This window comes from Oncorhynchus keta, chromosome 36, assembly GCF_023373465.1.
Source record: "Oncorhynchus keta strain PuntledgeMale-10-30-2019 chromosome 36, Oket_V2, whole genome shotgun sequence".
Taxonomy (NCBI): domain Eukaryota; kingdom Metazoa; phylum Chordata; class Actinopteri; order Salmoniformes; family Salmonidae; genus Oncorhynchus; species Oncorhynchus keta.
The window spans coordinates 15,543,898-15,570,011 of NC_068456.1; the positions used below are offsets into that span (position 1 = coordinate 15,543,898).

Below are 26,114 nucleotides of genomic sequence, written 5' to 3' on the forward strand. Positions count from 1 at the left end.
GTAGATTTAATTGAGACAGGACAGGTGTGGTAGGTGCTTTGGCTGTCAACACTGCCACTCACTCTGCCAATACCCCCATTGTACATTACTGCTATGAGTACAAACAGAGAACCTCTCCTCTGACAGTCAAGACTGCTCTCCTACCCTTTCACCAGCTGGTTTGTTTCCTAAACATCACTTTGGAAATAGGGGGAGAGATGCATTCTGTGGGTGAGAAAGTGATACCTACTTGTCCAAGGGCATCAGAAACAGAACGAAATAGAAACACATTGATTTGCTGTTCTCCTATTCATTTCTACTATCTGATCCAAAATTACTAAAATGATTCTTAAGCTACTATTTTACATTCTTCAGTAGTATAGCACTGAGGGCTCAGGGCATTGGTCATCACAGTGTTCATAGGACAGGTGCAAACTGTAGAGGAACACATTGCAGAGGGGTGTGTGAGTTTAAGTGAAATTGTCAACTCCCCATTAATGTCAATGTAGTCTACCATTAAAGATAACGGAAGGACGTTCTATTCTGGAGTTTTTGGAACATCTGCGGACAGTTAGAGGTCATGGGATGGATGGCAAAGGAAGGACGCGCGCAAGGTAACTGAGCTGAGCAGGCTATTATTTTCCCGTCGATGCGCACAGTCCGGGCAGCCATTGGTCAGCTCTGCCAGAAAAGGGGAGGTACTCGAGTCCAGAAATCTTTGTAGAAAATCTCCAGACTGAAGGACGGCAAAAAGGGTGACTGCGGACAAGGACGCTTTTAACATTTTGAAGTGTTCTACATCCATACTTTACAGCCTGATGTGTGTTTTTCTATATACTTTTCTGGGGTTATAGTGAACTTAATCCGAAGATGACGAAATATCGGGCTGCCAGTACTGCGAAAGCAGAGAGTTTATTGGTCGTCCCAGACCAGCATAACTTGCCGTTTTTACGCAGTTAACTTTTTACCTTTTCGTGGATGCGGTAAGTAGTCTACAGTGTGTCCAAAGTAATCGAGGATAGCTTTTGGAAGAGGCGCAACTTCGCCTATTTCTCATTTTTTTCTCCACGGAGAAAAAAAATATTCTCGGCTGTTCCCTTGGGATGTAATTGCGTTCCCAGGCAAGTTCAATGGCTCTGTAAGACTCAGAGCATAGCAAGCCATTCATGGCTGGGACAAAAACCCACTTATTTTATTATGTAGACAAGACTATCATTGTATCTTTAGAAACAAATTTAAATCAAGTACAATTACATGTAGATAAATATATTGATTGTTAAACTCAAAAATGGCACCATTATTCAGGAGTCAATAGGGTGCTACAGTAGTTATAGCAACAGTAGTTAAAGGGACTCTGCAAGACTGCAAACATGAAGCATCTGTACCCCCAAGTTATAGACTGCTCTGCTACTACTTATTTTAGTTATACCTCCAAATGTGTCTATATAACATCCTCCTTTAAAACACTTGACATCCTATATTTTGGCATGACATGATTTTTCACCTCTAAAGATTGATAGTTGTACTGTAAGTGTTAGTGGTTTTGTTTAATGGGGTTGTAAAGGGAAGGTCTTTCTTTGTGAAATAGCCTATTTGTGTTGATCTAAACTTTCCTTCTGTCTGAGGGGTCTCTGGCTCAGCTCAGCTCACAGGACCGTTCCCATGGAGATGATAGGATCACTTCCTGTCTCAGAACAGGCCAGGTCATGGAGTTTGCTGGACCGGGAGTGTAAGTTACACACACACAGAGATGCACACTCGCAACAAAATGTATTCAAGAGCATATACAAGAGCATAGCCTATAGATCAATGCTTGCTCACTACACACACACATGCAAACACTCTTCACCAATTAAAGGCCTAATGCAGTCAAAAACATGATTTCCTGTTTTTCATATATATATGAATAATACTGTGAAATTGTGAAAATTATGATAATGCTCTTTTAGTGTAAGAGCTGTTTGAAAAACACACCTGAAATGTCAGCCTGTTTTGATGGGATGGAGTTTTGGCGTGTCTGGTGACATCTCCAGGCAGTATAATAGTTAATACACCAATAAGAAAGAGTTCCAAACCTCTCTGCCATTAACGGCTAGATTTCCAATCCCCACTCAGACCACTCCCAGACAGTCCTAGCTAAATTCTTGCTTGAGAAATGTCTAATTACTAAGAAACTATTTTTGTTTCTTTTTGACCATATTGATCAAAAACAATCACAGTAAGGTACTTAATTGTTACCCAGAAATTATTTGAATGTTGAGAGAACTTCTGCATTGGACCTTTCAGTTTAGACCCCCCACCATGACTGACTGTTCATGTTTTCTCTGTCAAGCTTAGCATTATTTGGGAAAGTTTTTTTTTTTTTGCTCTACTTGTATTGGGATCATGGGCGGCAGGACATTAGCACTCTGGTTGACCTTTGGGATGGGAGTTAGCGGTGTTATTCAGTGTTTCAGTGTCATGACTCACCGATCCTGTTAGTGTTCCCGTTCGTGCTCGGAATACCGGCGTTCCGATTAAGTCCCGCTGGAGTCCTGTCCCAAGGTCATATGACTGCCACCCTGCACCTTCTCAGAATTTATTGGAAAAAGCTAGTGAGAGAAAAGTTAAATGGGAGAGGGGGTAGGGTTAAGGGGCCAGGGTCTGTGCTATCAGATAGGGTATGGAAACACGTGACCGAACCGAAGGACTGAGCTAAACATACAGCCCTGGCAGTTTGACAACCGCAAGCCTTCATCACCTTTCTTTAGGAGAGTGAAGGACATAAGACTTCAAAGTTGAGGAATGGGAAGGTAATAAAGCTACGTAGGCAAGGAGTATGGAGGTCGTAAGACTTCATAGGCTAGTAGTGTGCATCAGGTCATCAGTCATCATACACTCTTAGAAAAAAAGGTACTATCTAGAACCTAAAAGGGTTCTTTGGCTGTCCCCATAGGAGAACCCTTTGAAGAACCCTTTTGGTTTCAGTTAGATCCTATTTTGATTTCCATGTAGAACCCTTTACACTGAGGGTACTACCCGGAACCAAAAGGGGTTCTCCTATGGGGACAGCCCAAGAACCCTTTTGGAACCCTTTTTTTCTAAGAGTGTGGGGGGGGTGTTGAGATTACAGCAGAGCGGCTATGGGCTTGAATGAAGGATGTTTTGTGTTAAAGCAGATGATGGTGGCTGGAATGATAAGCTTGCATAGCCAAGGAGTATGGAGGTATAAGAATATTTTGAAGCTAAATACACAATGCAGAGACAGAGGACGAGAGGTCAATACAATACTAACGATAAAGTGAAATTGTGTTATTTTTGAAATGGGGATTTAATGCAGCGACATGGGAGGAATTTGTCTATATATTCAACTTGAAATAGGATACTTGTTATTTGGCCATTAATCCAGTTTTATTGCAAGGAGTTCTAATTGGTCAACACAGGCTAGGGCTGGATTATAAACTACATCCTTTCCCTTTGTTCAGGGAGAGAATCACTGAGAGCATCACTGAGGACAGGGGAGAATGACCATCTACTTCCAAGCATAATTTGTCCTTTTTGAATAAACCTATTTTCCTCCCCCAGATTTGCTTTGGGTATGTGTTATTAAAGAATAACATCAACGACTAACAGATGTCAGGAGCCTGCATAGCCAAATAGCATGTTGTTTATAAATCACGCCTAGAGTCACGGAGTTCTGTAGACTGTCCTGTTGTAGGAAGCCTGTCAGCTGAAGCCAGTGATAGGGGGAGTCTGTGTTGGCCCCCTTTCTCCTCTTGTGAGGTCCGCTATGCAGCAGTGATTTGTGTGGGTGTGTGTAATTGTGTTACAGGTGTTTTGAGTGTGTCTGCCAACTGGCAGGCAGGAGAAATGTGGCTCAGGCGTGATTTTAGGTTGGAATGCTTTGATGACTGAGACCGTTAAACCAAGCGGGAATTGGGGTTCTCCGTCCTGTGTGTGTGTGTGTGTGTGTGTGTGTGTGTGTGTGTGTGTGTGTGTGTGTGTGTGTGTGTGTGTGTGTGTGTGTGTGTGTGTGTGTGTGTGTGTGTGTGTGTGTGTGTTTTATTCCGAGGGTGACCCAGAGCTCATAGAACCCCCAGACAAAGAACACTATAAACTCCCTACCTTTCCTTACCAGCTTATTTGCAGTAAAGTTCTCTTCCGTTTAGTCTAAGACTGTTGAAGCTAAAGTTAACCCTCACTCTATCCCACTACCTGCTATATCACACTACTCTGTCTTCTGTGGGTGGAGTCATAACCTTGCCGTGACTTTGACACCTTCCACAGAGGGGGAATGTGCGGTTAAAGGGTAGGACCTTTGATACAGTGTGTTAACATTTACAGGTCACACTGGCCTCAGTTCGTGACACACTTTTATACATTGGATTTGATTTATGACCCCGATGGCACCTCATAAGGGACACATGGAATTATAACACATTACAAACAGGATATTTTAGCTGGAGAGGTTATGGACCTATGAGTTCAGCGCGTCAGTCTTGAAGAGTGAGAGGCTACTGTATGGAAATAAAACTGGAAGGCAGTACTTCCCACCCATCCCCCTCTCCCATCTCCCTTCGCTCCTCTGTGTGCTTACCAGTTGCCAAGTGCTAAGAATCCGGGGAATGTGGGATTGCAGTATTCTGATAAAGTTTGCTTTGTTCTCTCCGTGACCTAAGCACTGGGATGGAGGCTGGAAGTCTAAGCCAGAGCAGTATCGTGGTCCACACACAAACACACATTATATAATTACACACACAGATACACATGTTCAGTTTACAGACCCAGACACACCCGACCATGATCGTGATGGTATCACAGCTGAACAAATGTGACAAAAACAGACATTCCACGGACATTAGGCCAACAGTAACACACTTAAACTTTCCACTCAATGTGAAATAGGTAGTTGGTTTGAATGATGGAACAGGATTAGGGGATGGAGCACATGGAATAAGCTGCTATAGAATGTAGTGGCTAATTTTATCTCGTCACTGCTTACACATGTAATTACATGCACAAATACATGTAGGCTCACACACACGCACAGCATAAACATCTATTCCCCTACATATAGGCACACACAAATGTCACGCAGAGTTTAGGGTGTGTGTGGTAAACAAGGCAATGAGCACTTTGATTGTGGGGTGGGAGGAGGAGAGGGATACCAGGGGGAGGCAGGAAGTCAGAATTTTGGTTGGGGGATCAAGGGTGGAAAGGCCACTGGGAGAGAGGTCTACAGTGCAGACACACTGCTTTGCGTGTGAAGGAGCAGTTGTTTCATTTCACTGTGTGTGGTGTGTGTGATGGCAAAACAGAAGCCCTGTGTGGTGTTTACATGGTAAATATGATGCCAGTACATTGTGTGTGGGGGCTGTCGTTGTGGTATGTCACATGCTGACAGAATGCTTACAGATCAACAAAGGAAAGGCAGAGAAAACATACTGGAAACCAGTGACTATATACTGGACTCAGAATCTGCACTTACAGAACCAAGTTGATTGAAGATTTAAGATGTTGACGGGTGCCGGGTGCCGGGTGCCGTGTTTGTATTTAGAATGTTGCTGGACCTTTGGTGCTAACTTGAAGACAGTTGACCCAACTGAACTTTAGCTGTACCATAGGTGGCCAGTGGCACCTTTTTAAATTGGGAGGACAGACTCCTAGTAATGACTGGAACGAAATCAATAGAATGTGCATCCAAAACATCAAACACATGGTTTCCATATGACTATGCTGTATGTTACCAAAACCTAGTGCAAGTAATGCCCAGTGTTTGGTTTGAGCAGTGTCCATGTACCCTCTCCAGCACAGCTGGCAGTATGGGCTACTGTAAACATCCTTGACTGAAAGCTGGTGTTTCATATAGGGCTTTCAGTCGGATGTTTGCAGCAGCCAACTGCCATTATCATCTCAACTACTATACAGCTATTTTTTTTTACATGGCGACAACTGTGATAGCCATCACTATTAGGATTAGAGTCAACTGTGTTTGTCATAGAGGCTCTTACTATGCATGCACATAGAGCCATACATGGAGAAAACCTGTAGTGTGGACTATGACCAATCTGTAACATGAATTGATCAATTAAATCCAAGGCTGTTTAGTGGAACAAACTGTTTCACCCTCTGGATATCTCTCTGTGTCACAGGCCAGCCCCAGGGGACTTCATATATTGATGGATCTCAATTATGACCACTGAGAAGTGAACGAACTGGAGACACACAAACTGCTACTTTCCACGACACTGTCTGTCTGTTGGCACCATCTCTGATGATTGTGCCCAAAGGACTTTAGAAAAACAGAGTGGGAGAAAGAGGGAGGAGAGGAAACGGCTCTGTTCATGGCAGTTGGTTCACAGTAGCAGGGAGGGGTTACATCCTAAGGAGAGAGGAGAAGTGGCGGGGGGTGAGTGAAAACCGGACACTACTTTATCTACTACCTTTTCTGACCACTGATCTCAGAGGACATGACAAGCAAGGTGGAAACCTGTCAAGTCCTTTTACCAAACAGTGCTCTTGAAGGAAAAGAGACGAGGACAGTACGCTGTTCATGAGTATTGAGACAGTTGTGTAAAGTTTAGGATTAGGGTAATCTGATCTGTGGGTAAGGGTGAGTTCTAACTGCCGACCTATGACCTCTTCGGGTTTCAGGCAGTGTAAACATCCTACACTCTCAGCGGCGCCCTCTAGTAGCCGGGAGTGGGATGTTTGCGCTGCCTGACTCGGGAACGCTCCTGGAATACTGCAGAGCACTTTGGGAATGCCGACCGAGGCAGAGCAGGAAATAGGGAGGGGCCGCCATCTGATTGGCTGTGACCTGTGACATGTCTGCTCCGGTGGGACAGGACCACCCATCTCACAACAGACACGCTGCAGGAAACACACACACTTGTGTGAACACACGACACACAATATACACTGCCGGTCAAAATATTTTCAAAACACCCTCTCATTGAAGTTTTTGTCTTTATTTGTACTATTTGTTACATTGTAGAATAATAGTGAAGACATCAAAACTATGAAATAACACATGGAATCAAGTAGTAGCCAAAAAAGTATTAAACAAATCAAAATATACTTGAGATTCCTCAAAGTAGCCACCCTTTGCCTTGATGACAGCTTTGCACACGCTTGGCATTCTCTAAACCAGCTTGATGAGGTAGTCACCTGGAATGTTGAAAATAGTAAAAATAAATAAAAACCATTGAATGAGTAGGTGTTCTAAACGTTTTGACAGGTAGTGGTCGTGCACACAATCGTACATATTTGCACATATTGTATGCACTCACAGACACCCAAAAATTAAGCCAAAAAATGGGAGGGGGCAGTTACACTTAAATATAAAGGAAATGTATATTGCTTTGTCATTTTGTGTCCCTAAACAAATACAGGCACTATAAACTATGTATGAAGTCCAGACTGTGTATGTACTCTATACAGTATGTAAAGCCTGGTCCCAGTAGAGAATTGAATCTATTTTCCTGTCACAGATAGGATTGGTTTAATGTAATGTTAGATATAGGTGTGCTGATCTAATGGACCATGTCCTCTGCTATGTGTTGACCGAAGCCTATGGTATGTTAAGTGGCTGTGGGAGGCACAACGCACAGAGGAAGTCGACACAAACCATTGTGTGATTGGGGCAGGGTTGTAAAAGTGTTTTCAGACCCAGACCCACCCAGACTGACGTCACTGCAACAGGGAGCCCAAAAGGAAGTAGCTATAAATACCTTCAGATGACCCCACAGAGACACACACAGCCCTCTCCATGTCTCCTACCATTCCTCTATGGAATGGGTTAGATTTAGTGACCTTGTTCTACTGTTATTACTCCCTAACCCCAATGTTCTTCGTGTTTAGCTTTTTCTCTCGCTCTCTCTCTCTCATGCTGACGTCACAGGAAGAAATGGAAGCTTTTCCTTCATTCAGACTCTAGAGGGCGTCCTGTCTCCATGGTTTACTTTTTCTGAGGCAGTGTTTTATATGCAGTAATGCCTTCCCTTTCAATTCACCACAAAAGGTTTGCCTTGCAGATATAGATGGAGGACTCCTCTTTATATCTGTGCCGTTATAGCGTCTGTGTCAGCATAGGCATTGCCATTGAGGCTACAACCCATTGGAATCGCCACCCAGTTGACTGCTTTAAAATGGCGTAAGCATGGTGGAAACTAGGCTTGGGCAGTATACCGGGGTATTTGGAAATAGCAATGGGAGGGGTTTTCAATATCCTTTAAACGATTTCTTATAGGTTTTTCAATAAATTGTAACATTTGTAGCTACTTTTTAAGTAAATACCTGCAGTCAACTTGTGCTATACGTTAGGAGATAAAGCAGATTGTTCTTAATTTCACCTATCACATTATTTGAAATAGTTCCACAGAGCATTTGAGACAGTCATATGTTTGTTTGTAAACAGCAAAAAAGGAGAAAGCGGGAGCTGGGTTAGCTGCGGGGTTGGTGTTGTATATTGAAAGCCAACAGTGTTTTTGTTGCTTCAATAGAGTGATCAGGGACATGCAACTCTAGTTTTCCTTCACAGAAAATACATTAGTGTAACACATTCGGCAGAATATATCTTCATTTTCTTCAGATGATAGCAGAAGTGGAACACTATTTGTCTGGCAGTAAATGAGCTTACAATGAAATGGCAATGTATTTTTTTTGTTGCAAAAATAATTAATGGCCATCATATTTCTAATGTTTGTCATAGAAATAATGTAGCCAGCTACATTTCTTGAGGTTTTGCTTAAAGTTAATCTTGCATTTTACCGAAGAAAAGTAAGCTCGCTACACCAAGAAAAGTCCTGAAGAAAAGTAGCTACAATTCAGTCAGAGCGCTGTCTGCTGAGAGAATGCAGCTCAAGAATTCTCGTGGGAGTGGAGAAGTGCAACTGAAGCACAACATTAGTCTGACTAATTAGTCTAACAACGTTTGAAGTGGAACTAACAGCGTTTTAACTACTTTGCAGATATGAAACAGACATGAAACAGACAATCATAATATCAGTCAAAAATATACAATTCCCAGTTTATTCTACAAAACATGATTTAAAAATCATTTCTGTGACTCAACATTCCATGGTGTACACTAAGGCCTTGTTGGCAGACTATATGGATGCAGTTCAATTCCTGATTCATGTAATTTACCAATGGTAGTCCAACAAAATATTGCTTTTGTAACGGATGTGAAACGGCTAGCTTAGTTAGCGGTGCGCGCTAAATAGCGTTTCAATCGGTTACGTCACTTGCTCTGAGACCTTGAAGTAGTAGTTCCCCTTGCTCTGCAAGGGCCGCGGCTTTTGTGGAGCGATGGGTAACGATGCTTCGTGGGTGACTGTTGTTGATGTGTGCAGAAGGTCCCTGGTTCGCGCCCGGGTATGGGCGAGGGGACGGTTTAAAATTATACTGTTACACTTTCAGTTTGTGAATCACAGCTGACCTGGTACATTGGCCAATATTTTGGCCAAAAACAGACTGACTAAGGCTAGGAATATCAATACAATCAAACTAGCAAAGTCAGTCTTAATGTGGCTAATAGGCTAGGGCGTCTATTTATGTAGCAAGCTAAAAACACAGAGCCTAACGTTAGCTAGCTAATGAGGAGTGGGTGGGTGAGTGACTGACATTGCCTCTTCCATATTGTTTTTCGGTGGCTGTACACAGCTAGAGATACAGGTGTCATTTGGTTAGCTAGCAAGAACTTTAACGACTCTTATACATTTAGCCAGAGTGAATTTGCGAATGCAAGACATATGCTATCTACTCCGAATTCAGACGAGAGTGCTCTGAAAAACGGATGAATTTCCGTACAACACCCGCTGAATATGACCGGTGTCAGTAAACATAGCCAAAACAGCCTAACAAGCTCAGCAAGTAAAATGGTCAGAGTGAGGTGTTCTCTCATTTGTGTCTGGAAGTAGCTAGCTAACAAGCTAGCCAACTTTAGCCAGTTAGCTTGGTTTTGGACAAGCATGCATTTACAGGCAAGCTGCAGAATGACGAGTAGGCTACAATTTTCCATTGTTTATCAGTGCAATTTTGACAGCCAACTAGCTCAAAAAGTTGAGGGTTTATCTAATGTTCCTTCGTTAGATTTTAGCTGATCTTGCTTGGGCTAGCATTAGTTGTTGATCTTGTTGTTGACGTGCATAACTGAGGGAGAGAAAACCTACCTTTTCATGTTTGTTTGATGAATGACTGTAAAGTTCCCAAATGTAAGAGGACTTCCGCGGTGTTGACATATTTGTAGAAATCCATTCAAATGAGTTCTAATGATCTGAAGTCGTGCTGTTGCAACTTCCTGTAAACACACAGTCCAGTTAAAAGTGAATGATGGCAGGCCCATCTGCCTGTAAACACACAGTCCAGTTCAACGTGAATGATGGCAGGCCCGTCTGCCTGTAAACACACAGTCCAGTTCAAAGTGAATGATGGCAGGCCCATCTGCCTGTAAACACACAGTCCAGTTCAACGTGAATGATGGCAGGCCCGTGTGGCAAATGGCTTGTTTGTATGAAGGCCTACTTTATCTCTGATTGGCTATAGCGCACCGGTCTTGGACGAGACAGATGTTTTTATTAGGTTTTATTTGCTGCAGTGTCCATTAGTTGTCCAAACGCACAGCAACTTTCCCACTATATTGCTATAGAATTTTCACAAATGCCTTAGTATACGTAATTCCTAAACCTTCTAAGAATTTATGAAAATGTGAACATTTTTACGTTTGATATTCTTCCTGGGGCTGTATATGAACAGATTTTAGTCAGATTTGAGTAAGTAAGGGGCTGAATTGTGCTGTGTTTAAGAAGTCAAAGCCCTTTGGATGAGTTATCTGTATCTTGATTTTAATATGTGTTTTCTTCTCTCTGTTCTTAGCCCTTCGGCTCCTCCCCCTTCTTCTCAGAGCAAGCAGGCCCATTGCCCTAGCGATTCCACACAGACACAGCGTGTACACATGCTGCTCCAGAGCCAGTACTGTTCTTCCTTCCGACAAGTACGCCTCTCAACTTTGTTAATTTACACAATGTCCTTTGTTCACATTTGCTTATAAATGTTCTAAACTCACCAAAAATTATATTTGGTAGCTCCTACCTATATATGTATAACTTTGAGTTGGATTGCCTCTGCGCACGTTAAACATATTTAGCTAGCAGCCTCAATGGAAATTCGCTATTATTTGTGCTAATTTTGTTAGCATTCTGGTAATAGACACCGAATGGGCTTTTTTTTTTGCGTTTTTTGGCCGGTAATACCATAAAACCTGGAATGAGAGGACGGTATGACAATATGAGAAAATCTGGATACTGCCCAACCATAGTGGAAACCCTCGCTGGCGCTGCCCTTGCTAAAATGCTTTTGGCCACTAGAGGCCTCTATCATTCTCTGCTTGCAGATCACACATTGCATCGGAAGTACCATAGAATTACTGCCTTATATATTATCCAGAATGACTATAGGCCTGATTCCACATTGAACACTGCTTCTCTTCCCTTGATGACTCACTCTTGCAGGTCTTAAAAGACTGCAGAGGTGTTGGCATGGTGATAGTTCCAGCTATTCAAATAGGGTGAAGTTGAGCGTTTCTGTGTTAGTGTGTGCTTTTAATAACAGTAAATATGTGTCATTTGTTTGATCTAACAATTGTTTTCTATTGGTGCAAATGTTCAATGTATTTTGAATATGATGAATAAAGGTTATTCTTCACCACAATCTTCTCTGTTTTGTAATTAATCATGTGTGTCATTTATTTCAATGAGAGTAAAACACTCATGGGTTTACTATCATCCTCGAGACTAAACCATGGGTTTACTGTCATCCTCGAGACTAAACCATGGGTTTACTGTCATCCTCGAGACTAAACCATGGGTTTACTGTCATCCTCGAGACTAAACCATGGGTTTACTATCATCCTTGAGACTAAACCATGGGTTTACTGTCATCCTCGAGACTAAACCATGGGTTTACTGTCATCCTCGAGACTAAACCATGGGTTTACTATCATCCTCGAGACTAAACCATGGGTTTACTATCATCCTTGAGACTAAACCATGGGTTTACTATCATCCTTGAGACTAAACCATGGGTTTACTGTCATCCTCGAGACTAAACCATGGGTTTACTATCATCCTCGAGACTAAACCATGGGTTTACTATCATCCTCGAGACTAAACCATGGGTTTACTATCATCCTTGAGACTAAACCATGGGTTTACTGTCATCCTCGAGACTAAACCATGGGTTTACTATCATCCTCGAGACTAAACCATGGGTTTACTATCATCCTTGAGACTAAACCATGGGTTTACTGTCATCCTCGAGACTAAACCATGGGTTTACTATCATCCTCGAGACTAAACCATGAGTTTACTGTCATCCTCGAGACTAAACCATGGGTTTACTATCATCCTTGAGACTAAACCATGGGTTTACTGTCATCCTCGAGACTAAACCATGGGTTTACTGTCATCCTCGAGACTAAACCATGGGTTTACTATCATCCTCGAGACTAAACCATGAGTTTACTGTCATCCTCAACACTAAACCATGGGTTTACTGTCATCCTCGAGACTAAACCATGGGTTTACTGTCATCCTCAACTCTTGCGGTGCTGTTGGTGTCACTTGGACTGTTTAGGGGATTCACATGCTTTCTATCTCTATTCCAATATTTATATCACTGCTTGTCTTTCTGCCATGAGGAACTGAAACCTGGGTCACATAGAGCTGACCTGGGGATTTCTGCGGTGAATGGAACAGCTGGCTGAGCCACGCCTCTCTCTCACACACACACCACACACCCACACTCGTGCAATGCTGTTATACACTATGACATTAACACATTTGCACACAAAATTACTGCACACAAATAGACATGGAATAACATGTACTTTGTACATTTGGAGAGGCAGGATTATGTGAGTATTGTGATAAAGTGTTGGATCACAGTAACAGTCTGACCAAGAAAGGTTAATCAAGCACATTGTGTGTGTGATTCCATCTCATGTAACCTTCTGTGAACCCCCTTAACCATCATTGAATCATTCATTCATGGTCAACTCCTTGGTCAAATAAGTTGGTCAAATGAGCATACTCTAATATTGTCTTTGTCCTTATGGGTGTATGCTTCTCTAATTTTCACTTCTCTTTCTGCGCCTTGTTACTCAGAGATCTTCTGCTTTCTCACTAGTTTCGACCTCCGACTGAAACACCCCGAAATGTAAGTCCAGTTTCGTCTGAGAAACCTAGGATGCCATTTTGAAATATAGAGTGGTTGTAGTCTCTCGTAACAGACAGTGTGAAATTTGGTTTTGAGTGCCGAGATTAAAGGTTGTCCAATCCAACCATAATACTGTTGCATTTTATATTTTGCAATGTTCATCTGAAGGGCATGATTTAATATTTAATCAATTTTATACAGTAGTGGTTTGTTGATGTATGTCCAAGATAAATTCCCCATTTGGAACAAAGCTTCTTATGAATCTTTTCCTCTTTATTTGCCATATGTTACCTTCCAGTTCACATGTCTATTATACAGTATACGAGTTCTGATTTATTACATGGAACTGTAGATGAGAACGCACAAACGCTAAATCTGATTAGATGTGTCATACGCACCTCTTACAAATAGCTAATATAACACATACAATGTGTTAGAGGTTGAACTTTTGATTGGCCCACATAACAAAATATATCTCGCCAAAAATGTGTGGATGTTAGGTGAGGATAATGATGATGATGACACCAACTCTGAAGGACAAATCCCTGGAGCCCACTGGTGGTACAGACGGAAAGAATCTCACTTCTTATCAGGTGCAGACACAACACCTGCACGAGAAACCAGTCCAAACTTCAGAGGAAACTGAAACAAGAAGAGGAGTAACACACCGTGAAGCCATCTGTTACAGAGAGCTAAGACATAAGCTCTATTCTGGAAGGAGAGTGAATGTCAGTCTCACACATGAGCAGACAGGCGTGCACACATACAGATCTGTGACATTATTGTAACACATAAAGCACACACACATGCTGTGATACTGGTACAGATGTGTGGTTTTAGGATTAGTGGTTTGTAGTGTGTGTGTGTGTGTGTGTGTTACAAGATGAAGAGACAATATTTTGGCCTATTTGGTCCTTCTCTGTAAGACAATGCCGCCAATTGAAATAGTCTCTCTCCTTTACACATACCCACACACAGGGTGAGTCACTCGCTCTGCTCCAGCACCCATTCCAGGAGGCAGCCGCCTCATTCTGTCAGTATGAATCAGTGCTGTGGGCACACTGCACTTAACTCACAGTAACAACCACTCCCCAACACAGAATACCCCATACTCCTACCCAACACACCACAACATCCATCCCCCCAACATAGCTCAACATAAGTACCCCAACACAGCTCACCACAGAATACCCCAACACAGCTTACCACAGAATGCCCCAACACAGCTCACCCCAGAATACCCCAATACAGCTCACCACAGAATACCCCAACACAGCTCACCACAGAATGCCCAAACACAGCTCACCACAGAATACTACAACACAGCTCACCACAGAACACCCCATCACAGCTCACCACAGAATACCCCAACACAGCTCACCACTACCTCTAATTATATACCACACATTTCACCAGGGAAACCTCTACACAAATGAAACTAGGCACAGAATGCCTCTACTTCCACTCCCAACACATGTCAACACATGATACCGAACCCACCGTACCCAAACACTCAAATCAAATACATTTTAATTTGTCTCATGCGCCGAATACAACAGGTACAACAGGTAGACAGACCTACAACAGGTAGACCTTACCATTAATTGCTTACTTACAAGCCCTTAACTAACAAGGCAGTTCAAGAAATAGAGTTAAGAAAACATTTATTAAATAAACTAAAGTAAAAAATAAAATATGAAGTAACACAATAAAATAACAATAACAAGGCTATCTATACAGGGTCAATGTGTGGGGGTACATTTACATTACATTTACATTTAAGTCATTTAGCAGACGCTCTTATCCAGAGCGACTTACAAATTGGTGCATACACCTTATGACATCCAGTGGAACAGCCACTTACAATAGTGCATCTAAATCTTTTAGGGGGGGTGAGAAGGATTACTTACCCTATCCTAGGTATTCCTTGAAGAGGTGGGGTTTCAGGTGTCTCCGGAAGGTGGTGATTGACTCCGCTGTCCTGGCGTCGTGAGGGAGTTTGTTCCACCATTGGGGGGCCAGAGCAGCGAACAGTTTTGACTGGGCTGAGCGGGAACTGTACTTCCTCAGTGGTAGGGAGGCGAGCAGGCCAGAGGTGGATGAACGCAGTGCCCTTGTTTGGGTGTAGGGCCTGATCAGAGCCTGGAGGTACTGAGGTGCCGTTCCCCTCACAGCTCCGTAGGCAAGCACCATGGTCTTGTAGCGGATGCGAGCTTCAACTGGAAGCCAGTGGAGAGAGCGGAGGAGCGGGGTGACGTGAGAGAACTTGGGAAGGTTGAACACCAGACGGGCTGCGGCGTTCTGGATGAGTTGTAGGGGTTTAATGGCACAGGCAGGGAGCCCAGCCAACAGCGAGTTGCAGTAATCAAGACGGGAGATGACAAGTGCCTGGATTAGGACCTGCGCTGCTTCCTGTGTGAGGCAGGGTCGTACTCTGCGGATGTTGTAGAGCATGAACCTACAGGAACGGGACACCGCCTTGATGTTAGTTGAGAACGACAGGGTGTTGTCCAGGATCACGCCAAGGTTCTTAGCGCTCTGGGAGGAGGACACAATGGAGTTGTCAACCGTGATGGCGAGATCATGGAACGGGCAGTCCTTCCCGGGAGGAAGAGGAGCTCCGTCTTGCTGAGGTTCAGCTTGAGGTGGTGATCCGTCATCCACACTGATATGTCTGCCAGACATGCAGAGATGCGATTCGCCACCTGGTCATCAGAAGGGGGAAAGGAGAAGATTAATTGTGTGTCGTCAGCATAGCAATGATAGGAGAGACCATGTGAGGTTATGACAGAGCCAAGTGACTTGGTGTATAGCGAGAATAAGAGAGGGCCTAGAACAGAGCCCTGGGGACACCAGTGGTGAGAGCGCGTGGTGAGGAGACAGATTCTCGCCACGCCACCTGGTAGGAGCGACCTGTCAGGTAGGACGCAATCCAAGCGTGGGCCGCGCCGGAGATGCCCAACTCGGAGAGGGTGGAGAGGAGGATCTGATGGTTCACAGTATCGAAGGCAGCCGATAGGTCTAGAAGGATGAGAGCAGAGGAGAGAGAGTTAGCTTTAGCAGTGCGGGAGCGCCTCCGTGATACAGAGAAGAGCAGTCTCAGTTGAATGACTAGTCTTGAAACCTGACTGATTTGGATCAAGAAGGTCATTCTGAGAGAGATAGCGGTAGAGCTGGCCAAGGACGGCACGCTCAAGAGTTTTGGAGAGAAAAGAGAGAAGGGATACTGGTCTGTAGTTGTTGACATCGGAGGGATCGAGTGTAGGTTTTTTCAGAAGGGGTGCAACTCTCGCTCTCTTGAAGACGGGAGGGACGTAGCCAGCGGTCAGAGATGAGTTGATGAGCGAGGTGAGGTAAGGGAGAAGGTCTCCGGAAATGGTCTGGAGAAGAGAGGAGGGGATAGGGTCAAGCGGGCAGGTTGTTGGGCGGCCGGCCGTCACAAGACGCGAGATTTCATCTGGAGAGAGAGGAAAGAGGTCAGAGCACAGGGTAGGGCAGTGTGAGCAGAACCAGCGGTGTCGTTTGACTTAGCAAACGAGGATCGGATGTCGTCGACCTTCTTTTCAAAATGGTTGACGAAGTCATCTGCAGAGAGGGAGGAGGGGGGGGGAGGATTCGGGAGGGAGGAGGGGGAGGATTCAGGAGGGAGGAGAAGGTGGCAAAGAGCTTCCTAGGGTTAGAGGCAGATGCTTGGAATTTAGAATGGTAGAAAGTGGCTTTAGCAGCAGAGACAGAGGAGGAAAATGTAGAGAGGAGGGAGTGAAAGGATGCCAGGTCCGCGGGGAGGCAAGTTTTCCTCCATTTCCGCTCGGCTGCCCGGAGCCCTGTTCTGTGAGCTCGCAATGAGTCGTCGAGCCACGGAGCGGGAGGGGAGGACCGAGCCGGCCTGGAGGATAGGGGACATAGAGAGTCAAAGGATGCAGAAAGGGAGGAGAGGAGGGTTGAGGAGGCAGAATCAGGAGATAGGTTGGAGAAAGTTTGAGCAGAGGGAAGAGATGATAGGATGGAAGAGGAGAGAGTAGCGGGGGAGAGAGAGCGAAGGTTGGGACGGCGCGATACCATCCGAGTAGGGGCAGTGTGGGAAGTGTTGGATGAGAGCGAGAGGGAAAAGGATACAAGGTAGTGGTCGGAGACTTGGAGGAGTTGCAATGAGGTTAGTGGAAGAACAGCATCTAGTAAAGATGAGATCAAGCGTATTGCCTGCCTTGTGAGTAGGGGGAAGGTGAGAGGGTGAGGTCAAAAGAGGAGAGGAGTGGAAAGAAGGAGGCAGAGAGGAATGAGTCAAAGGTAGACATGGGGAGGTTAAAGTCGCCCAGAACTGTGAGAGGTGAGCCGTCCTCAGGAAAGGAGCTTATCAAGGCATCAAGCTCATTGATGAACTCTCCGAGGGAACCTGGAGGGCGATAAATGATAAGGATGTTAAGCTTGAAAGGGCTGGTAACTGTGACAGCATGGAATTCAAAGGAGGCGATAGACAGATGGGTAAGGGGAGAAAGAGAGAAAGACCACTTGGGAGAGATGAGGATCCCGGTGCCACCACCCCGCTGACCAGAAGCTCTCGGGGTGTGCGAGAACACGTGGGCGGACGAGGAGAGAGCAGTAGGAGTAGCAGTGTTATCTGTGGTGATCCATGTTTCCGTCAGTGCCAAGAAGTCAAGGGACTGAGGGAGGCATAGGCTGAGATGAACTCTGCCTTGTTGGCCGCAGATCGGCAGTTCCAGAGGCTACCGGAGACCTGGAACTCCACGTGGGTCGTACGCGCTGGGACCACCAGATTAGGGTGGCCGCGGCCACGCGGTGTGGAGCGTTTGTATGGTCTGTGCAGAGAGGAGAGAACAGGGATAGACAGACACATAGTTGACAGGCTACAGAAAAGGCTACGCTAATGCAAGGAGATTGGAATGACAAGTGGACTACACGTCTCGAATGTTCAGAAAGTTAAGCTTACGTAGCAAGAATCTTATTGACTAAAATGATAAGGATAGTCGAGGAATTTGTACATCGGGGTAAAGTGACTATGCATAGATAATAAACCGCGAGTAGCAACAGTGTAAAAACAAATGGGGGGAGTAGTGTCATTGTAAATAGTCCGGGTGGCCATTTGATTAATTGTTCAGCAGTCTGACGACCCCAATCCAAAACGACCCCAATCCAAAACAAAGTGTGACACAACAGTCCCCATCTACCACTCTGTACTCAACACACAACATTATTAACATCAACCAACATCTAGTAAGACAGCAAGGCTTTACCTTACACAATAATCCCTAATTAAATGCATGCATTCTCTTAGAAGGCATGATTAGCTGCTGTTGACATGATGTGTGTGTGTGTGTGTGTGTGTGTGTGTGTGTGTGTGTGTGTGTGTGTGTGTGTGTGTGTGTGTGTGTGTGTGTGTGTGTGTGTGTGTGTGTGTGTGTGTGTGTGTGTGTGTGTGTACGTGTACGTGTGTGTGTATGTGTGTGTCATATCCCTCACACATTCTTCTTCTCACCACACACACCTCAATTAACCCAAACCAGTGTGTGTTATTTTAGTGTTTAAGATTCCAAATGTCTGCTGTTAACTGAAATTGCCATAACTCTGGAGATCCATGGCTCTCTTCAGACTCATTTGTGTGCTACAGGCTATACACTCACCTTTTGTGGTAAACTGGCATTGGGCAGTCAGGGTTATAGTAGGTCTGGCTCATAGAATGGCTAGAACATACATATTCTATCCATCTAATGGTGAATTTCGAGAGCTTGGGACTAGAAGGTTCTATCTGAGTTATTGACATAGCCTTGTTCTGTTTAATGTCCTCTAGCTACCCTGAGTGTACAAAACATTAAGAACATTAAGAACACCTTTGTTAATATTAAGTTGCACCCCTGCCCCCTTTAGAACAGCCACAATTCACCAGGGTATACAAGGTGTTGAAAGCGTTCCACAGGGATGCTGTCCCATGTTGACTCCAATGATTCCCACAGTTGTGTCAAGTTGGACGTATGTCCTTTGGGTGTGGGAACATTCTTGATACGCGCGGGAAACTGTTGAGCTTGAAAAACCCAGCAGCATTGCAGTTCTTGACACAAACCGGTGGGCCTGGCACCTACTAACATACCCCGTTCAAAAGCCCTAAAAACTTGTGTCTTGCCCATTCACCCTCTGAATTGCACACATACACAATCCATGTCTCAATTGTCTCAAGGCTTAAAAATCCATCTTTAACCTGTCTCCTCCCCTTCATCTACACTGATTGAAGTGGATTTAACAAGTGACATCAATAAGGAAGCATAGATTTCAGCAGGATTCACCTGGTCAGTCAATGTCATGGAAAAGGCAGGTGTTCTTAATGTTTTGTACACTCAGTGTATATAGTACTCTAAATACCCCAATTCATGTCAAGTTCAAATGAATAAAGATGGAAATTGCTGACACCATTCAAACAAATGAGGGTTCAGAACTTTTTGCAGATAGAACCTTGGTTGTTCTTGGTACATGCCTAACAATGAGAAATGGATCTGGTTGGGTTTGTCTATAGTGACGAGCCACTCCCATATACTCTCTCTCTATCTCTCACATAAAGTACACATGTGCTTTTGCTGTTGATTTGCCATAATTTATTACAGCAGCCATAAAATTATGCTCCACACTTATACAAATCATAAGAATTGATACAATTTACAAAACACACTTATGAAGGGAACCTTTACACATCCAGAGACCAATCAGTCACAAGGAAGACAACAGAGAGAAAGAGAGAGCGAGAGAGATGCATGTATACCTGACACAGGACACGTACGCCTCGACAAGACGTGCTTCCCTGCGTTCCATAGACTGGATGTACAGTTAGTCCCCTTCCCTCAGTCGTCTCCTCTTCCCCATCCTCCCATCCTCTCCCAAGCCTATCTATACCCAGATGACGACAGGGACAGTTAAACAACGTGAGGGTCTTTAGAGAAACAGAGAGAGAGGGTGGAGATCCTTCTTTATCATAAGCCTCTGAGAGAAGGGGGAACGTGAGGGAGTAAATTAGTCCTTTTAACTGGTCTTCATTGGCACATTTTAACATGGCAATGCCAACCAATAATGTATGGCTAGAGAGAAGGAGAGAGAGAATAAGAAAGAGAGAGTTGGATTCAAGCCATCCACTCAGCCTCCTTTTTGAGAGGCTATATTACGAATGTGTATGTGTATATACATACACTCAACAGTTCTGCATTTTTTTTCTCCCCAATAAAAAAACATCATCCTCATTAGGATTCTTATGAATTATTCCCCAATGGAATGGTCCAGGATTCAGGACCCAAGTGCCAGGTATTGTTGTGAATCATGTGTATGCTAGATGACTCAGGTGTAAATGTACTGTAAAATGTGTACCCTACAGAAACGTGCTATCCCAAGCTGCCGTCCAGTTATTTGCCTGTTATAATCATACTGGTACATTGAAACGTTCGGTTTGAAACGTTCGGTTTCTGTTCTTATGGAAGCAAATCGTGCCTTTTACTCTAAAACCTATCAGCTAACCAAATTCATATATGAAAATATTTAACTGAAACATGTATCAGTACACACCTAAATCCCTAAATGAACACAAATAACCAATAAAAGATTAATAGAAAATAGGCACTTCAGATAGTAGTAGTACACACACTGCTTATCACAAACACACTAGTCTCAACACACACAAACTATCTAGCAGCTACAGTATTAACACTTGAGCCCATGTTTTCAATCGCATTACAGTATACCTGAAAATCTCATATGAGCCTGTGCGTCTGACTAGCTTGGCTGCTCTGAAAGCTACAGAAGGCTTTGTGTAGGAAGATGGGATCCGACAGCCAATGATTCACCCTCATTGCCAGCATCAGCAGCCATTAGGAAGATCAGCTCAAGAAGTAACTAGGAAGTAACAGAGATATCTCATATAGGAAGACACAGATTGTCAAAGGTGCAAGATTCCACACAGCAGCCGCCTTGTCAAGCAGTTGTTTATATCCTATCAGATTGTTTGTTTCATACTTCCAACCAATCAGGCTGTTTGTTGTATGCTAACGCCTAAATGTGATCTGCTTGGCTAGAAGGGTCTGTATAATTATGAGTGGATTGCCAAGTGGAGTCAATCAATACAAAAGGACAAAATGCATTGTGATAAAGAGAAAACATTGCAAGAGTAGTTTAACGTTAAGGATTGTGCTGCATACTAAACTTAGCTACTACAACTTAGCGACGACTTTTAAGTCCATAAAAACATTGCATGGGCCAGTATTTCTATAATGACCCCCCTATTATCTATTATCCCTTCAATCTTCCAGTGGTACAGTCTCAATGTACTCGCCCTTCACCCCCTCCTGGAAGGATTTCGTGGAAGCGGTACAGCCCTTGGTTCCCTTCCCCTCTCCTCCCCCATCCCCCCCTCCCCCTGAGTCCTGCTTTGTCAGCGGATTACGAGCCCTATGGGGGTCTCCTCCGCTCCTCTCCCTCTCCAGGATGGGTCCTGGCCCGGCCCCAGTTCCTCTTCTCCTGGCCGGGGGCCCCCAGAGGAAGGTGTTGGCCGGCTGGTAGTGCTGTTGTGCGTAGCGGAGCAGGCTGCGGCGGAGGGAGCGTGGGCGGATTGTGTAGATGTAGTACTCCAGGATGCTGTGCAGCATGTTGGGCAGGGTGCCTCGACACAGAGCCTCGTCCAGCAGCAGACGCACCAGGGGGGCTTTGAAGGCCTCGAAGCCAAGCTCACCCAGAGACTTGAGAATGCGCGTGATCCGCAGGTAGTTGTGCTGTGACCTAATGACAGAGAGAGAAATAGGTAGGTTACTAATCACATGAGTGTATTTCCCCAAACCTCCTCTTTCTTGCATGTCAGAGAGAGAAAAAGAATGCAAGACAATGACACAAGGAATTAATACTCTTTGTGTGTGTGTGTGTGTGTGTGTGTGTGTGTGTGTGTGTGTGTGTGTGTGTGTGTGTGTGTGTGTGTGTGTGTGTGTGTGTGTGTGTGTGTGTGTGTGTGTGTGTGTGTGTGTGTGTGTGTGTGTGTGTGTGTGTGTGTGTGTGTGTGTGTGTGTGTGCGTGCGTGTGCACATTTGTGTGTGTTTGTGTGTGTATGTGCATGTATGTTTGTGTGTGTATGTGCGTGTATGTTTGTGTGTGTTTGTGTGTATATTTGTGGGGGTATGTTGTGTGTGTCTGTGTGTTTGTGTGAATGTGCGTGTGCACGTGTGTGTGTTTGTGTGTGTGTGTGTTTGTGTGTGTGTGTGCGTATTTTTGTGTATGTGTTTGTATGTGTTTGTGTGTGTGTGTGAGTGTTTATGCGTGTATGTGTGTGTGTGTGTGTGTGTGTTTGTGTGCATGTGCGTGTGCACCTGTATGAATCACTCACTCATTGAGGTGCTGGAAGCGTTCTTGCCAGTTGGAAGCTCGGGTGACATTCCCGATCTTATCCAGGAGTTTGATTCCGTAAAAATCCAGCATGAGTGTGTACGCCAGCAAGAATCGCCGCTTGGCCTCCCGAGTGCTTAGGAATTCCTTTGGGACATAGCAACGATCAGTTGGAGTATATCCCACAATATTCCAAATTCCTGTACAACATGATAAGATACTGCCATTTTCAGATCATTAAAACCACAATGGTCAAGTTGCAGTCAAATCGGTCAATGTGTGGTTATGTGGTCCTGTTACGGCCTTTACCTTGATCTCCTCCTGAGTGAGTTCTTGAGCATAGAGGTTGAGCCCTTGCTCCCTCAGAGGGAACAGCCTGCAGGAAAGACAAAGAGAGAGATTAACGTCACAGAGTGTGTTTATCTCTCTGCCACTGACTTTTCTATGCATGCCTCCCCATCCTCTCTTTCCTGTCGTCATTGTCTTCCTCTTGCTTTCCCCCTCTGCCCTCTACTTCTCTATACACATCTTCCTTTCTCCTTCTCTCTCCCGCTGACGTCTCTAATTAAGTCAATTCAAGGAGTGCCAGCCATCCTTCTGCACGTGCTCAGTGCTTCTTAGACACCCCACTCATTTATATTATGCTAATGATCAGCTCTGTCAGAAAGGAGAGAATGATAGAGAATGAGAGGAAGCGAGAGATAATAAGGGTGGCGCTAAAGGGTGTAAGTGAGATTGGCAGCATATGTGTGAACCTCAGTGGTGTGACTATTTTTTCTTGGTGTTGTGTGGGTCTCTAAGTTATGTAGGTCTGTGTCAGAGAACTGGCTGAACTTTGCTATTCTCCTTCCTGCTTGTGGAAGACAGTTTAGTTCCTGCAAATAAGAATGAGATACATTTCTATGTCCATACATACATATGTAACAGACCTGGGTTCAAATACTACTGTCTGAATGAGCTTGCCTGGTCCCATAACGGCAAACCCTGCCATTTGGCACTCCCGGCAGGCTAGAACAAACACTCAATGTATTTAAAATATTTGAAATAGTATTTGAACCCAGTAATCGCAGGTGCACATGACACACACATCCATAGTAACTTGACGGAGCTCTCACCACTGTATGTAGGTGTGGTTGTGCTCCAGTTTGTCATAATCTCCTTTCCATTTGGTCAGGATCTCCTCAATGAAGATGACTAGAGATGGATTCAGGTCAATCACATAAATTATACAGGAAACACATGTGCCTGGTTTGGGGTCAGCTTAAAATGTGTGTGTGTGTGTGTGTGTGTGTGTGTGTGTGTGTGTGTGTGTGTGTGTGTGTGTGTGTGTGTGTGTGTGTGTGTGTGTGTGTGTGTGTGTGTGTGTGTGTGTGTGTGTGTGTGTGTGTGTGTGTGTGTGTGTGTGTGTGTGTGTGCTTGCGTGCGTGCGTGCATGCATGCATGCACTGACCATCTGGTATTAGAGGGATCGTGTTCAGGTAGAAGCGAAGGTTGCGGTACTCATTAGGTAACCGGGGCTCCTTGTAGTTCTAGGGAGGGAGAGGAAAAGGAGGAAAAGTCAGGAAGTGTGTGTGTTTGCGCGTGCGTGTGTGAGTGTGTGTGTTTGCGCGTGCGTGTGTGAGTGTGTGTGGAGCGTACCGGGTAGCTGTGGCGATATTTGTAAAGATCCTTTGCAGCATAAAAGCTCCTCTTCATCTTGGTGCTAGAGTCAGAGAACTGAGAGTGAGAGAGAGAGAGATGGAGAGAGTGTAAGTAAACACTGACAGGTTGCAACTCAGATGATCCCTGAGTGACACATAAACACATGTAACCACAAGCTGTGTTACAACAGATGTCTGGGTTCAATGGGTTCATTGTTGGTGTGGGTATAACAGTCTGCGACCTTCTGCCCCATGGATCCAACTCTAGAGTTATGGAGGCTTCAGATGCACTCACAGTCAGGATCAAATGAAGCCGAAGGCACCATGTCAAGGCATATAAAGGAATAATAAAGGCAATTGACTCATTATAGAAAAATATTGTTGTTTACCTCTTTTGTACCACTGAGCAGAGATGCTGCCCTTCGAAATTGTAGAGTTGTTGAGTAGGCTATTGTCATATTGTCTCCCCATATTTGACCCTATTCTTCTTGATGGTCACCTTCATCAGATCGCTGTCTCACATGCTCACAACACTAGCCTACTCTCTCTGCTTGTGCACCTGGGACGTTGAGGAAACCAACGAGGATATAAAACATTTTGGTTCAAACTGGAGGCTATAATGTCGGAATTATGGCTATAAGATACAATACATCCACTTGTGGCAATGCATAATACCACATCAAATGGATACCTGGCAATGACATTAGATGTAGCATAGACATGGCAACAAGACATGCGTTGAGTACAATTATTTGGAGACATAGGCCTAAACTAAGCTACAAGTCTACATACAAGCCTGATTTTGGTTGCCCAACATTAGGCTGAGATGTTGACATTTTCAGCGAGTCGGCTATGCAGCTGTGCCATTTCCCTTTTCTAATTTAGCTCAGGGCAGTCTGCTCTTCTTCCATTTTTCTCTGTGTCTGGTTGCTATAGATACGCTCTTGTGCTGTTGCGTTTCTGTCGTGTGCTGGTATTTACCTGCGGGGACATGTCCGCTTGTTCGCCGCATCTCCCCGTCAAGGGGGGGCTGACACACTCGGATATCCCGCTGTCCTCATCACCCGGCTGCTCATCGCATTCCGAGTCTGACTCCCACGTCGAGTCGCATTCTTCCACAGTGCTCGGCTCCTTGTAGCGCAAACTGCCTATCAGATTTCCCATTTATCAAACCTACACTGAGTCGCAGCCGTCCTCTGTGTCCTTTTAGCCTACATATTTTGACGTGCAGTCGGCCTCCTGGGTCTTTTAAATGGCAGGCTGAGGGAGTTTCCAATCCACAGACTTGCTGGCCGCGGTGAACACACCCCCAACGTGCGCCGCGTGCCAGGTGACAGCATCAGGACCGAAGATGACATCACTTGCTCCGCGACTCAGGGACAGGGGTTAACTCGTGTCACCTCTAAGATCGTCAATGTCAGAAAGATAACAAATCATTAGTCTCAATTTCTGTCACTGACGTCATGTTTTCCATCGAGTCAAAATCGGATTTTCCCTCATTGTAGAAATTGGCTATATGGGCCTGTCTATTGATATGTATAGTGCACATGTGGTTGTGTGCCGTGTTTTTTTTAGTTAGGTGGGCTAATCAACAGACTACAGTTTACTACTTAAATGTACATTTAAATAAGGTCATTCCTCCAAAGGGATGAGCTTTGATGTGAGGCAACACAGAGACGAACGTAGTACAACATGACAGCCTAACCAAGCAGTGTTGGAGTGGGAAACGGACCAAAGTCAATAGCACAATTAGCTGCTGATAGAATAAACAGAGCTGGATAATACAATACAACAGAGCGGACATCAAATGCAAAGTATAAAGATCAACATTCAGTGAGACAGGAACCAGAAATGTCAATCTCATCACCACCACATGAGAGCAGCATTTCCTACGTAATATATTATACCGTAGCAACGTGGATCTCGACTCCTTAGCAAACC

The 26,114-nt window shown here is 44.5% G+C and overlaps 1 protein-coding gene and 1 long non-coding RNA gene across 4 annotated transcripts; one reads left to right on the forward strand and one right to left on the reverse strand.

Moving 5' to 3' along the window:
- The first annotated feature begins 627 nt into the window (after positions 1-627).
- LOC118373646 (uncharacterized) lies at positions 628-11,670 on the forward strand. Of its 3 annotated transcripts, none has more exons than XR_004823457.2 (3): positions 628-962; positions 1,620-1,708; positions 10,837-11,670. It is a non-coding gene; the product is annotated as an uncharacterized LOC118373646 (long non-coding RNA). The 3 variants fall into 3 exon arrangements; XR_004823456.2 differs by having other exon boundaries at positions 636-962; positions 1,605-1,708; XR_008095094.1 differs by lacking the exon at positions 628-962 and having other exon boundaries at positions 969-1,708.
- A 9,774-nt stretch (positions 11,671-21,444) lies between these two features.
- ogfrl1 (opioid growth factor receptor-like 1) lies at positions 21,445-25,459 on the reverse strand. The gene is made up of 7 exons (XM_052498579.1): positions 25,155-25,459; positions 24,172-24,249; positions 23,984-24,062; positions 23,649-23,727; positions 22,843-22,909; positions 22,535-22,680; positions 21,445-21,939 (listed from the first exon to the last, which is right to left on the reverse strand). Exons 1-7 carry the CDS (start codon positions 25,335-25,337, stop codon positions 21,462-21,464), a joined length of 1,110 nt encoding a protein of 369 aa, XP_052354539.1. The 5' UTR covers positions 25,338-25,459; the 3' UTR covers positions 21,445-21,461.
- Between the last annotated feature and the right edge of the window lie 655 nt (positions 25,460-26,114).